The sequence below is a fragment of the Rhincodon typus genome, chromosome 25, assembly GCF_021869965.1.
Source record: "Rhincodon typus isolate 14 chromosome 25, sRhiTyp1.1, whole genome shotgun sequence".
NCBI classification, from domain to species: domain Eukaryota; kingdom Metazoa; phylum Chordata; class Chondrichthyes; order Orectolobiformes; family Rhincodontidae; genus Rhincodon; species Rhincodon typus.
Genome location: NC_063356.1, coordinates 12,553,975 through 12,569,346, shown reverse-complemented (window position 1 = coordinate 12,569,346; position 15,372 = coordinate 12,553,975). Strand labels below are relative to the sequence as shown.

Genomic DNA, 15,372 nt, shown 5'->3' with positions numbered 1-15,372 from the left:
AATTGCAATGATTCAAATTTGGATGACATGAAACTCTGGGTGTGTCGCAGTCATTAGCCATTCTCACCTGCACAGTAGCAAATCCAGTAGAATGATCCCTGGGATAAGCTGAAATTGAACACTGGCTATTGAGTCGAACTTGTGTAAACTTGTCATTTGGTTGTGCCAATCAATCAGAATGGGGTAATCCCACAGGACACCAAAATCATACAGCTGTGCACAAGACCTTATTCGATATTGAGCTCTACATGTGTAAAGAATGTTCAAACACTGCATGTATGCCTAAACCAATGAGAAGGTTACAAGTGTCATGTTACAGTTGGAGAGAATGTGCAGTTGACACAGCAAGTGTAAAACCCTGGCACAAAGTGTAAAGCAGATATTGCGAAGGGTTGGGAAATTCTGCCATTGAGTTTATGACCTGTTCGGAACCACAAAGAGACCAACTTGGAACAATTCAACAGGCAGGCATTCTCTCCAGCAAGGAGGAGGATGAATAGAGCTGCTTATTCCAATGTTAAAGCAGCTCTGCTAATATGGTTCAAGGCAGTTTGAGCAGAGAATGTCCCATCTCCAGTCCAGCCCTTCAGGACTGGGGAGGTGCCCTGGCAGAGAGGCTAGTCCATGTGGAGTTCATCTGCATAGTCTAGACTGATTCAAATGAAGACATGTCACCATCTCCTGCACATTAAGCAGTGAGGGTGTAGTAATTACAGCAGCAGTGACAGATGATTGGCTCCAAGATAGTCTCAGCCACATCCTGAATTCATATGCAGCGAGAGACATTATTGACGTTGATGAAACTGGATTGTTTTACAGTCATTTGTTGGACCAGTCTTTAGTGTTCAAAGATAAAATGCGTAATGGTGGAAATTGGAGCAAAATACATGTCATCGCTTAAGTCTGCACCAGGAATGGCACTGAAAAGATGCTGTTCTTGTGATAGGAAAGTCCAGGATGCCATTTTCCCTTGCAAATATCAAGAAATGATCCACATTTTCAAGCTATCAAAACCACTTCAAACACTTTTGAGGCAGGGTTCAGGAAAGTGGGCAAAATATCCCAATGGAAGAAAAGGAAGATTATCATTATTACAGACAACTCCCTGTGCACCCCCCACCCCCAACCCCCCACATTCCTCAACATCATTGGCCTCACAAGTGTTATGTTGACCCTCTTGCCACCAAACACCACACAAACACACGGTTAAGCAACAGAACTGAGGCAATTGTAAATGCAGTGCCTTCATCAGCCAAGCCGATAACCCGAACTTTCAAATGATCTGATGAAAGCCTGGCTGCTGGTCCTCTTGTTTCCCAAACCGAAGGCCAAAGAGAATCTCTGGGACTTCACACTGCAGCATGGTAAACATGGTTGGTTGTGTCGACAACATGTATCACACTTACCCAAAGATAATCAGAGGAAGATTACTGAGTATTTCCAAAACTAACTCCTGACATTTTTCAATGCCTTTTGCAAAGTCAGGTGTGATTAACTTTAATAATAAGGAGATTCTTTTTCATATTTATTGCTTTACTGTGTGTTTTCACTTTGGATGTTTTACGATTTGGAGGGAAATTCGGTTACATAGAAGCCTCCTCAGCTATCTCCATGCACACTGTTTAATCTACATTTTCGGGCTTATCCCCTGGAATTTGTCTTATCTGTATTTTCCTGTAAATGGAGAGCAGGCCACGGGGTGTCATGAGGAAAGTAACTTGCATCAGAATTCCCATTTCTGATCTGATCTTGTGGTATTTATGTGGAATGGTCTGATCAATAGAAATTCTCTAGATGTGTTGCTTTTTTAAATTCACTCACAGGATGAGGGTGTCACTGACCAGGCAGCATTTATTACCCATCCCTATTGTCCAGAGGGGATTTAGGAGTCAACCACATTGCTGTGGGTTGGAGTCACATGTAGACCAGATCAGGTATCGATGGCAGTTTCCTTCCCTAAAGGACATTAGTGAACCAAGTGGGTTTTTCCTGACAATTGACAATGGATTCATGGTCATCATTAGACCGTTAAATCCAGAAATTTATTGGATTCAAATTCCACCATCTGCCATGGTGGGATTTGAACCTGGGTCCCCAGGACATTATCTGGAGTAACAGTCCAGTGATAATACCAGCAGGCCATCGCCTCCTCCATTTACTGATGGAAATGCCATTGAATGGAAACAGTTAAGTGTTGAACTCCTTCCTGGAGGTAATGGTCATTTGTATAGCGTCAATGTTACTTGCCGCTTATCAGTAATGTTTAACCAGCTTTTCTTTTCTTTTAGGGTTATGAATCTTCGAAATCCCCCTCCTCAAAAGGCAGTGAAAGCTGAATCTTTAAATATTTTTAAAGCAGAGGTAGATAGATTTGTGAATATCATGGGATGAAAGATTATTGGGGCTGTTCAGGAATGTAGAGTTGAGGTTAAAATCAGGTCAGCCATGATCTTATTGAATAGCACTGCTGGTTCAAGGGCCTTTTGCTCCTAGTTTGCATGTTCATAAATAGTGTTAATAAAACATGACATAGGTTTCCCCGTATAGTCAAATTATTAAGGTAAAAATTAACATGATAGAAATTTCAAACTATACTAAAAGCACGCCAATTAAATCTCTAGGAATTAGCCGTAACTACAATTTTATGCATTTAATACTTACTCCACTTAATTCAATGCTGCTTAATTTAAATTATTTGCTGAAATCAGACCAGAAAGCACCAGTTTGTGCTATTTCAATAACATTAATTCATGACAACATTTGAATTTTCTTCAGCAAAATTTGACTTGAATTAACAAGACCAGATGAAGTCTGTTTCCCTGAGTAACTGGTGGGCAAGTTCTACTGACCTGCTCGAGTTTGAGTCCGGGGGGAACCCATGCATACTCTTCCAGGGCACAGCCAGAGTCGTTGTCTGATGGTGCGTTTTGTTGGAAGTCAAAAATCATCTTGTTGGTAACTTTCTTATTCTCTGAAGTCCTGGTGTCTAGCACAGACATCTTCAGGTTTTTGTTCTATCAACCTGAAAGAATAAATTAGATAGAATACCGTATTGTGTTTATAAATGATAAAGATCTAAATATGAGATCCAAAGTAATGTAATATAGTAATCTTTTCTCTAAGTTTGTAGTCAAACAGCACATAGTCATGGGGCATGATACTAAAACATTTTTTTTGTTGGTGTGGTTGGACAAAGCTGTTGAATGCTGAGTGGGAGTCTAGTTGTGATACCCCAATCTTCTTCCTCTTGATAATTTGCCAATATTCGCTATTACATATTCTTGGGCATAGTACGCAGAGTACGACATCCTCATGAGCCTAAATCCAGACCTCCAGAAGAGGTTTCACTTGGACTTTGGAGTCTGAGGGGCAACCTGACAGAGGTTTACAGAATGATATAAGCGTGGATAGTATGGATTGTTGGAATTTTTTTCCCGTGGTAGAAACATCAATTATTAGGTTGAAGGTAAAAGGGGAAACATTTAAAGGAGATGTGAGAGGTAGGATTTTTACACTGAGGGTATGGTAACTGCCTGGAATGCACTGCCAGAGGAGGTGGTGGAGGTGGTCACAATAGCAACATTTAAGAGGCATCTTGACAGATACATGAATAGGCAGGGAATACGGACTGCATAGAGGCAGAAGGTTTTTAGTTTAGAAAGGCGTCACGTGTTGGCACTGGCTTGGTGGGCCGAAGGGCCTGCTCCAGTGCTGTACTGTTCTTTGTTCTTTGAGGAAAGATGAAAAAACAGGTCACATGCTGTCAGGGACTCAGGATAATGAAAGGCAAATTTAGTGCTAGGGTCAGGAAGTTCATTCATCCAAAAAAAAAGACAATTAATGCTTAGGGTGGAACTTTTGTTTAGAGATGGGAGAATAAAAATGTGTCAAATGACCTTCATCTGCACTGATTGTGTAATTTGTGGGTGCTGATGGTCAGTGCTACCTTCCTGATATATATAAAGTGAATGTTGCCAGGATTTGAAATCATTTGTCCGAGGTGGTCAGGGAAGCAAATAATAAATGGTGTCGCCTCTGAACATTATTACACTTGATTTACTTTTCTCTTGGGTTAAGAAAGGAAAAATATCCATGACTGGCAAAGTAAGCTGTAAAGATTCACAACAATCTCGATACTTATTCACAGAAGCACAGCTGTCAAAATTAATGACTGGGCGAGAAATCTGCTGAAACCATTAAGGGTGTGGGGGGAGATGTGTTCAAGACTTCTCAATGTTTGAACAACCTCGGAGGTCAAAATCATCATCCGAGAAGTAGGCACCCTAACATGCATTTCATGACGATTGCAATAAAGCTTCCAGCTGTCTGACAGCGAAGGTAGAAACAGGACAGTAAGCCCGCCAGGTCTAGGGTTCAGTTTATGGATTGCAGTGGCGAAGCATTTCAAGCTGCACTTTGCCACAGATGATATTTGTTTAAAAATAGCCTCTTCGCCAAGCATGTCAGCCTGTATCTTTAAAAACAAATGGACGGTCGTATAATTTGACAAGTTATAGGCTGCCTGTCAATCACAGTGAAATCACACAAGCCCCATGAAACTCACATTCTACAACTGGGAGCTGGGTGCAGGACAAAGTCACAGCCCAGGGGATGGCATCTTTATTGCCTTTGGTTCATGAGACCTGAATGTTGTAATGGTAGCAATTTAGGACATCCCATAACATATGCAAATAAAGTAAGTGATGATTATTCATGTTCATTGTTCTTAAAATTAGCAAACACAGGAAATTATATGTTTTATTTCATTATAAAATATTTGCATCTGTGATGGGGGGAGTCTGCAACCAAAAGGGTACACAGATTGAACAGTGTCTTTGATGTTGCTGCTTTTTAAAAGAAACATCCATGCTGTCAAATCCTAGTGTTCCCTCCTAGCTCCATCGCAACTGTCAGCAATTCTCCAATACCTCACTTTGTGTGTGTGCGTGCTTTAATGGTGCATGTCAACAGGTTGTTTACAACATGGCCTGATCTAGTCCTCATCAAATGCGCGCACATGTGCGCGCGTGCACACACACACTTACACAGGCACAAAAACAGTTGCTGGAACAGCTCAGCAGGTCTGGCAGCATCTGTGAAGGAGAAAACAGAGTTAACGTTTCGGGTCCGGTGACCCTTCCTCAGAACTCACACTTACACAGATTTAATAGTGACAGGAAAGCAGAGCTTTCATTTATCGGGCACTTATGACTGAGTCCCAAAGCGCTTTATAGCCAGTGAAGTACTTGTGAAGTATAGTCACTGTTGCATTGTAGGAAAGGTCAGAAATCACATGACACCAGGTCATAGTCCAACAGGTTTATATGAAAACATAAACTCTTTCTTCAAGTGTTAGTGAGAGAGGTGGCATCAGACACAGAATTCATAAGTAAAAGATCAAAGGGTCACACCACTGATGAGGATGTATTAAACAAACCTAAGACGCTGTTAAATCTTTAATCAGTTAGAAAGTTTTAATTGATTGTTGTAGGAAACAATGTGTTCACAGCCAGCTCCAACAAGTGGCAATGTGATATTGATCACATAATCTGTTTCTGTGATGCTGATAGAAGGGTAAGTATTAGGAGGATACCAGAGATAGTTCCCTCTACTTTAAAACAATGCCATGGGATCTATACATCTACTAAACAGGCAAATGGGGCCCTAGTTTAACACCTCTCTTGAAAGATGGACCTTCAACAGTGCAGCATTCCCTCATTAGTACTACACTGAAGTGTCATCCAGGATTTAGAACATGAGAACACGGGGCAGGATTGGGAATTCATCCCCACGAGCTTGCTCCACTATTTAACATGATAATGGCTAATCTCACCTCGGCCTTAACCCTACTTTTCCTGCCTGCTCTCCATTAACTTTCAACCCATTTCTAATTTAAAATCTGTTTGTTTCCTTCTGAAACTTATTCAACATCACAGCGTCCACTGTACACTGAGGTGGTGAATTCCACAGATTCACGACCCTCTAATAGAATAATTTCTCCTCACCTCTGTTTTAAATCTGTCACTCCTTATCCTAAAACTATGATCTCTCCTTCTTGATTGTCCCACGTGAGGAAACATCCTCTCTGCCTACTTTGTCAATCCCCTTTAGCATCATGTTTACCTCAATTAGACCTCCTGTCGTTCTAAGCTCCAGACAGTATGGGCCTAAACTGCTCGAGATCTCTCTTCATAAGACATTTCTGGAATCAATCTAATGAATCTCCTCTGAACTGTCTTCAATGCAACTATATTCCTCCTCAAGTAAGCGTCCAAAATTTCTATGATCAGCCCCTAAAATAGGACTTGAAGCCAGAATCTTGTGACACAGGGGTAAGGGTGATGCCAACTGAGTCACAGCTGACTGGATTTTTAGGTTTTTTAAAAAAATGTTTCTTGATTGTGTCAGTGTGAAAGTGGCAACTGGAAATCCCGTCTTTGACCTTTCTGCTCCCTGTGCTGCAGGGACCATATTGAATGCCGCATTTGTACTTTACTGCTGGGGAGAAACTAGTGATTTAATTAAACCAATATGTCCATTCTGGAATGAAATCTCCATTTTCTGATACTTCTTCTCTCTGCCTCTGTATTTAAGGCAAGGAAAATCTTTTGGTGTCCTTTTAGTTTTGGAAAGGACAGCTCAGCCATTTCACGCTGCAGTGCCCTTTCTAAGTTGCTAAGAGAAGAGATAAATTATATGTGCATTTACATTTCTCCTTTCTTTCATACACTCGCGGCTCCCCTACCCCTGCCACACACACCCTGCAGTCAAGTCACAGAACTATTATCATTATGGATCTATCAAGTGCTGAGGGAAGTGCAACAAATTAGATCTTTGGCCAGATTCCCATTGCATCCAGCTATTTTCTCCTGTTTTAACATATTGTGAACACTGAAGGCAGCTGTGTGCTGATTAGAATGAAGCCCTAACTCTGTACTTGGTCACAGAGTGAACCTTTGCCATCCATTGACCTTTCACATTCCCAGCATAATCCAAAAGCAGATCCATTTGGATATTGGTCTTCATACTCTAAGAGCCTGGTGTGTGGGTGTCAGGTCCTGGTGTTTACCCTGGTAACAGGTCAGTTTTGCATTGTGCTGCAGGAGACAGATTTGAACGTTCTGTTTATTAGGAGGCAGTATGTAACTCTCTAAGCCTCAAATAAAACGAGCATCAATGCATAATGTGCTAAAAGGACTGGTATATAATATTCTGGTCAGTTGAAAGGTCAAGTACAGAAAGGTCTGTTACTTTCAGAGAGTTATGTAAATGCATAGTTTCTGATTACAAAATGTTTACATGACACTCCAGGGAGCAGACAAAAATGAAAGCTTTTACAGAGTCTGTCATTCCACTGAGGTCAGTAGCTGACAGCTGTTGGGGTACTCAGTCTGCACACGCTAGTGTGCATAATCAGGGTTGTGACAGTATATCAAAAACGGAAAATAATTAACCCCATGAGTTTTAAATTACAGCAACTCTTCAGAAGAATCAGAATTAGAATTAGGTTTATTGTTGCATGTACTCAAGTACAGAAATACAGGAGTACAGTGAAAAGTGTATATAGTCGCCATTCCTGGCACCACCTTAACTACAAAACCTTATGTACAAAATAGAAAAATAAAGAAATAAGTAAAAAGTTCAACATTATAGTTTTTCTATAGCCATGGGCCTGCAGTCGCTCCAGTCTGGGCTTTCCCCACGATGGCTCGCTCACCCCTGCACCCACCCACAAGGGCCAGTTCTCCTCTGCACACCCCCGAGAGGGCTCGCTCTCCCCCACACCCGATAACCTGTCCTGGGCTTCCCACGTAGATGCAACAGTCAAGAAAGCACAACAACATCACTTCTTCCTCAGACGGCTCAGGAAATTTGGTGTGTCATAAGGTCCCTCACCAAATTCTACTGATGCATCACTGAAAACATACTGTCCAGGGTATAACGGCCTGGTACAGCAACTGCTCTGTCTAGGACTGTAAGAAACTACAGAAGGTGGTGTGCACAGCCCAGACCATCACGGAAGCCAACCTTCCATCCATGGACTCTATTTACACAGTTTGTTACCACAGAAAGGCTGCTAACATCATCAAAGACCCATCGCACTGTGGTAATGACCTCCTACAACCTGTTCCATCAGGCAGAAGGTACAGAAGCCTGAACACACACATGAGCAGGTTCAGGAACAGCTTCTTCCTGGCCGTTATTAGACTGATGAATGGATTCTCTAGCCTCAAATAACGCTGATCTTGCTAACATGATCTCGCCTAGTGCACACCCTGTGTAATGTAACCTGTTTGCCTCTGTCAATGTCTTTTTGATCTTGCTTGTTATGGTCTGCCTGTACTGCTCATAAACAAAGCTTTTCACTGTACTTTGGTACACGTGACAATAAATCAATCAATCAATCACTGGTTCCACACTCCCCACGAGGGCCTGTTCTCCCTCACACTGGGCTCACACTCCACACAAGGACACACTTCCCCCAAAAAAGGGCCCACACTCCCCACGAGGACTCATTCTCCATCACACTGGGCTGTCCCCATAAGGGCTCATTCTCCCTCATGCTAGGCTTTCCCCACGAGAGCTCGTTCTCCCCCACACTGGGCTGTGTCTCTCACTGCCATAAGGGACAAGTTTTAATTTAAATGTTCTGTTGCAAAGAATTCTAAGTAAATCTAATATCCCTTGTTGCATCTATCAATTTGCCTCTTTGTTTTATTTGAATAGTGCTTGCTGATAAGCTAATTTCGGAGTTTGTAAGGAGCTAAACTAACATGCACAGTCAATGCTGACATATGGTGAATGACCACATTCATTGGTAGTAGTTTGTTCAATATAACCCTCTCTCTCACCTAATGATAACAGAGTTCTTGATGACAGTGGTGCACCATAATATAAGGCCAGAACAAAACAAACTGGATGTTAATGTCGTTAACAATTATTGCTAATCAAAGTGTATTTTTTGCCCCTCTAGCTGCATCTCCTTTTTCCTCACCGCAACAACTTGGATATTCATTTAATGGATAAATTCACATTTTGAGAAATTTTCTGGTCACAGCAAGTTCCATCTTGCATGCACCAATGGCAGAAAATCTCCTCATGGTTCACCAACAAGCCTCTAGTATTTTGTGTTCTTCATACAGTAGCTAAGTTGGTAATGTTGACAAGTCGTTCAACCTTAGGAAGTGAGGAGGGGCATCTTAGCCATGTCTGACTTTGTCCTCATTTAATATCAATTTGCACAGGAGTTTAGCATTGACTTGACATTACAATACAAGTGTGGGCCTCACTTTCACATTAGGATTAACCTACTGTGTCTTTCTATTGCCTGATTATTGTTCAAAATATGTCAGTTCAAAGTCCACTAATGATCGGTGCTGTATGAATTTTGTTATACAATATTTAACCTGTCCTCAAAAATACTTTGAACAACATTACTTTAGGATGGTTCCCTGGTGGAATTTCTTTGTGTACATTGCAGCAGGGATCGTTCACTCTCACTGGATAAAATTCCTGGAACTCCCTCCCTAACAGCACAGTGGGTGTTCTCACCCCATGTGGACTGCGGCAGTTCAAGGAAACAGCCCACTGCCAACTTTTCAAGGGCAGTTAGAGTTGGGCAATTAATGCTGGCCTTCTCCAGGAACCTCATATCCCTTCAATTAATCTTAAAAAGTAAAAAGAAAGTAAGAAGTATCATAACCAGGCCAGAATAATTAATAGCATTAGAGAAAAGGACAATAGTTTTAAAATTTCAGCGCTATCTTTCCTCACTGTTTCCTAAGGACGGTGAGAGATGGCAGGCTGTTTGATCAGGGGGTTGGGAAAGGAATGGTCATCTTGAATCTGACTCTTTTCTCCACTGAGATTGAGATCAATTGTTACACCTGACATCAAAAACGAGGCAACTCAATGGAAACCAAAGAATCAAACCTGCATAGCTTCCTAGTCAATCAGATTTATTGCTGTACCACACCACAGATGTGTTTGCACAGTTAATCCTTCAAGGGGTTCTGCAGGTTGCCCATTTTGAATGGTCATTGAACCATAGAACCCCTACACTATGGAAACAGGTCATTTGGTCCAACACCTGACCCCCACTCTGAAAAGCATCCCACCCAGACCTATCCCCCAGCCAATCAACCTAACTTGCACATCTTTGGATTGTGGGAGGAAATCGGACAACCAGGCAGAAACGGGGAGAACATGCAAACTTTACACAGTCACTTGAGGGTGGAATTGAACCTGGGTCCCTGGATCTGTGAGGCAGCAGTGCTAACCACTGAGCCACCGTGTTTCAGGGCACAGAACAGAAAGCTGTTACAGAAGAACACTGCTGTAAGTGACCTTCGCATGTAACATATAGCAGAGGATGGTTTCGATCCATCGACCTCTGGGTTAAGGGCCCAGTACACTCTCGCTGTGCCATTCTGCTTGTCCTTAATTTGTGTTTGAAACATGCCCATGGAATGCACATTGACATCAGAATAACACTGCCATAGGCTTGCTTAACACCTGTGCTGCCCTCAATGTTCTCCCTTCCTTGTCTGACAGGGAAACATAAGAAATAGAAGCAGGGCCATTCTGCCCTGAAGCCTTTCAACTAGATCATGGCCAAAATTCAACCTCAGCACCATATTCTTGCACTAACCCCATACCCCTTCAAGTCTTTGATGTGTAACCATCTATTGATCTATGTCTTGAACATAGCTAGTAACAGCCTCCACAGCCATCTGAGGTAGGGAATTCCAAAGATTCTCTACTGCCTGAGTGAAGAATTTCCTCTTCAATCTCAGGTCAAGCCTTTATTGTGTCCTTTGTTCGAGGCCCCCAGCCAGGGATACATTATGACGAACTAATATCCCTTCCGGACAGTGCATTCCATACCCTAACTACTCGCTGAGCAAAACACGTTTCCTTAATTTAGTCTTGCTTCTTTTGCTTTAGATCACTTTAGATCGCTTTCTGAGATTATGTTCTTCTGATCCCAGACTCTCCCACAAGGTGAAACAACCTTTGCACATGTACTCTGTCAAGCCCCGGACGGATCTTGTGTGTTTCAATAAGGTTTCTTCTCATTCTTCTAAATTCCAGTGGATACAGGCGCAACCTACTCAACATTTCCTCATAAGACAGTCCCTCCATAGTTCACAGAATCCCTACAGTGTGGAAACAGGTCCTTCGGCCCAACACACCCACACTGACCCTCAGAGCATCCCATCCAGACCCATCTCCCTATAACCCACCTAATCTACACATCCCTGGACACTATGGGGCAATTTAGCATGGCCAATCCACCTAGCCTGCACATCTTTGGAGTGTGGGAGGAAACCGGAGCGTACCTTGGATCAGCCAAGTGAACTTCTCTGGACTTTCTCCAATGTCAGTATATCTTTCTGCAGGTAAGGGGTCCAAAACTTTTCACTGTATTCTAATTGTCGTCTCACCAGTGACTTGTATAGTTTTAGCAAGACCTCCATTCCCTTTGAAATAAAGGCCAAAATTCCATTTGCCTTCCTTATTTCCTGCTGATTCTGTATGCCAGATTTTTGTGATTTATCCCTCTATGCTGCTGTTTTTCTCCATTGATGCAATATTCAGCTCCTGTATTCTTCCTGGGAAAGTGCATAACCTCAAATTTTCACAGATGCGAGATCAGATCTCAAAAGGAATCAATTAAAATAAAAGAAAAGGCTTGCATTTATATAGTGCCTTTTACAATCACTGTAACAATGCACTTTATAACTTTTGAAGTGTAGTTAATGTTGTAATGTAGGAAACACGGTAGCCAATTTGCATGCAGCAAGCTCCCCCAAACGATAATGTGATAGTAATCAGAGATCATTCATTTTGTGATTTTGATGTAAGGATGAATATTGGCCAAGACATTGGGGAGAATTCCCCTGGTTTTCTTTGAATTGTGCCCATGGGATCGTTATATCCATCTGAGAGAGCAGAGTGGGCCTCAGTACAATATCTTATCCAGATGCTGGCTTCTCTGATAGTGCGGCATTCCCTCAGTACTGCACATGTGTTTGAAAGAAAATTTGTGTCTTAGCATTTTTTTAGTTACTTTCTCCTTGTCTAGAAAATGTTGGCACCATTACCTTGCAGAAGGAGACGAAAGTAAGGGTGGATTTCCTGGACGGTTGTGTCATTAGAGAGTGAGATGACTGGTGGTTCTATAACGTGAGGGTCACCACGCCTCAGGTGATATGAGTGAGATTGAGAAGGAGAGTCCTTCATGGTAGCCTTAGCCAATGCAGGAATCGAACTTGCACTGTTGGCATGACTCCACATAACAAACCAGCCGACTGAGCTAACATCTTACTGGGAGCCTCAAATGCTGAGGAGGGATCAGAAATTTAGGGGTGTGTACCCTTCCTAAAATCCTACAATGCAAAGCAGGAATGAAGCAAGTTTACTACAAGTGTTATCCGATATCCCTGTCCTCAAAAGTAAACCATTAAGGCATTAGCGGTGTAATGAGATTCTTTAAATGTCCTCTTGACTCAGTGGTAACAGTTATGCATCTGACTTACAGCAGGATCTGACTGCATAATTTAGGAAGCATGTTAAAGCAATGAACTGAATGGCTCCCATGTCTTATGGTCTTATCTGAGAATAGATGAATTCTTAATTAATAAAGGAATCAAGAGTTATGGGGAAAAGATGGGAAAGTGAAATTGATATTATCGGATCAGCATGATCTCATTGATTGGCCAAGCAGCTATGATGGGCTGAATGGTCTACTTCTGCTCCTACATCTTGTGGTCTTAGTTAGTCCCAAGGTATGCCTTTTTGAATGTAACAGTGAGCACATATGTAGGAGGCAAGTTCTCCCAGCGTCCTGACCAACAAACACCTGAAAAGGCACCAATTAACTGGCCTATCTTGTTATTGTTTTGAAGGATTATAGAGTAACTTGTGATGACCTGAGAATGGGAAAGGCACCACGTTCACGTGAGGTTTGTTGTTTCTTTCAGCAAAAACTTGAACGAGACTCGCTACATAAAGGTGCTTCAAACGAGAGATGGGAATTTCAGACACTGAACAAGGAGTGAACACAGAGTGTGAGCTGATGGTTACTGGGTGAGATGGGTTGACATCAGGCTGAATATCGAGTAGATTCTATAAAAACAGAGGGATAACACTGAGAAGAAGAGAACCTCTGAAATAAGAAGCCTGGATAAGCAACAGATGGATCGACTGTGGTGTCTGTCAAGGCTAATCTTTTAAAGGAGGCTATTGTAGCAGACCTTACTACTTGCCAAGTTCAAAACTGGACTTGAGCAAACACTGGGAGCACAGGAAGGTGGGCATTGGGTCATAATTCTGAGATTTATTTTGCCAACAATGAAAACCAATGAAACTTTCATTAGTTTCGAGGATAGGTTGAAGCATTTGAAGTTTATTTTTGGAAGGCAAGACTTTGGTGACTTGGAATTTCTAGACAGCCCACTCAAACACTAAATGGTTGACAACTTAACAAGTTGTTCCATGAATTTAGTCAATCTGAAAGTATGATCCAACAATGCTCTCTTTTTAAACACCGGAAAGCATACTGCACTAAAATAATAACTTTGCTAAAACAAGCACAGCTTTTCAACTGAAATTTAAACGGTTAACACTGTGAATATAAATTTTGGCAGACAATGCAACTCAACCAGCTGAACAGTGACTATGTATCTATACAGTATGAACAGTATATAAACCAGTGAACTGCTACCCAAAAACATGCTGTAACATTTGTCGGACCTCCCATGTGATGTATACCCATGGTGTCGGACGGTTTTAATTGCTTGCCTCTCACCCTGAGTAGATTCAGCTGAACAATGATCTTGAGCACATTTCACTTTTAAAAGCTTGCGAAAAGTCGCTTTTAATATAAAGGAGCAGTGTCTGAGAGTTTACAATCAATTGTGGGGTGGGACAGCGCTTCTGTTAAAATTCATAAACAAAATCAAACTTCACTCTTACAGATTTTGACCCCTTTGAAACTTTTTGATTTGAATCGCACTTTCAAAACTCACTCGCAGGTACTTTGAACAGTCATTAACTGTCTGCCTGAGACGCAGCGATACTACATTCTGGACGGGAAAGGAATCGCATGCCTTTCTGATTTTATACAATGTTGAGCGCAAGTAAATACGAAACAGACTTCAAGCAACATTTGAAATTTTACCTTCTTCCCACCTCGATTTCTGGAGCTGCTGAATTCTTTGATAGTGAAACACGTTTATCCTCTCTGTTTCACTGGAGTGTGGCAGAAGTGCCTTTTGGCATTCAAAGTACAGCAACTGTAGTAAGGCAATATCCACTTATCTCTTGCCTTCCACTCCAGTTCTTTGCGTGTGGAGACTGACTGCTTTGTGGTGTGTTTAGCACTGAGGAGTTAGAACCACCCACTGTACATGAAGTACAGGAACTGACTTGCTTGCCCTGAGCTAGGTTATTTTATATGCTAATAACTCTTCTCCCACTGCAATTGTTAACCAGAGAACTCACTTTATCAACCTGCTATCAAGCCTTCATAATGTGCTTTGTCAACAGACTGTAATAAAGGTTGTTTGTGCTTGAGAGCCCTGAACTGGCACCTACTTCTAATGTAAGCTGTGAATTAATTGCATGGGGAAGCAGAGACCAATAGGCGAAGCTCTGTTGTACTTTCATTAGCTGTCGAGAATTCAATATGTTTAAAGCATCGTGTTTGTGCTAATCAGGGCATATTGCAAAGTACTTTTCTGTTCATGTACAGAATGCTATCATGAGTAGGCTCAAGGGATTCAACACAAAGGCTGTCAGAATGTAAGGCTTTCGCTGAAACTAATCCATATTTAGGTTTGCAAAATAGTGGCACCACTGGAGAGTAGAATTTGATCTGCTTTTTCTGCAGTTGCTGTCTTTTGAGTCTCCGTGTAACAGTATCTTGTCACATTCCTTGAATGAGTCATAAACTCAGTCTTAAATTGATTTGGTTGGGATTTACATTCACAGTTTGCAGCCTCGGTCCTGGTTAAACTCATGTACAGATGAACAAATGGGTCTCGTGTCAGTGCTAATTTCTTTTGTTGTAAAAGCAACAATAAATTAGCTGCACTAAATTCTGACCATCAATTTAGCCCTTGGGAGTTAAACTAAACCAGTTTCAGGGGTTTGTCTTTTGCCAGGATTGGTTTGGAGGCAGGAGAGTAACTATTAGTGTTGGTAACTGTGATTGGAACTTTCATTACAAGAGTCAAACTCCTTGCCATTAACAAGGCCCAAACCATCCCCTGTTAATTGGCCAACATATGGTTCTGTAAGACATATCCGTTCCCATACCAATTGGAAAACAAAAAGACTTTTCATCAGTCAATTGGATGTCTCATG

The 15,372-nt window shown here is 41.7% G+C and overlaps 1 protein-coding gene across 1 annotated transcript in view; it reads right to left on the bottom strand.

Moving 5' to 3' along the window:
• LOC109915635 (prickle-like protein 1) overlaps nt 1–14,401 on the bottom strand; it is a 53,475-nt gene extending 39,074 nt beyond the window's left edge. The window contains exons 1-2 of the mRNA XM_048611816.1: nt 14,186–14,401; nt 2,850–3,022 (exon numbers count right to left, since the gene is read on the bottom strand). Of these exons, the coding sequence (XP_048467773.1) occupies nt 2,850–2,999 (150 nt within the window). The 5' untranslated portion in view covers nt 3,000–3,022; nt 14,186–14,401. The remainder of the gene's footprint in view (nt 1–2,849; nt 3,023–14,185) is intronic.
• Between the last annotated feature and the right edge of the window lie 971 nt (nt 14,402–15,372).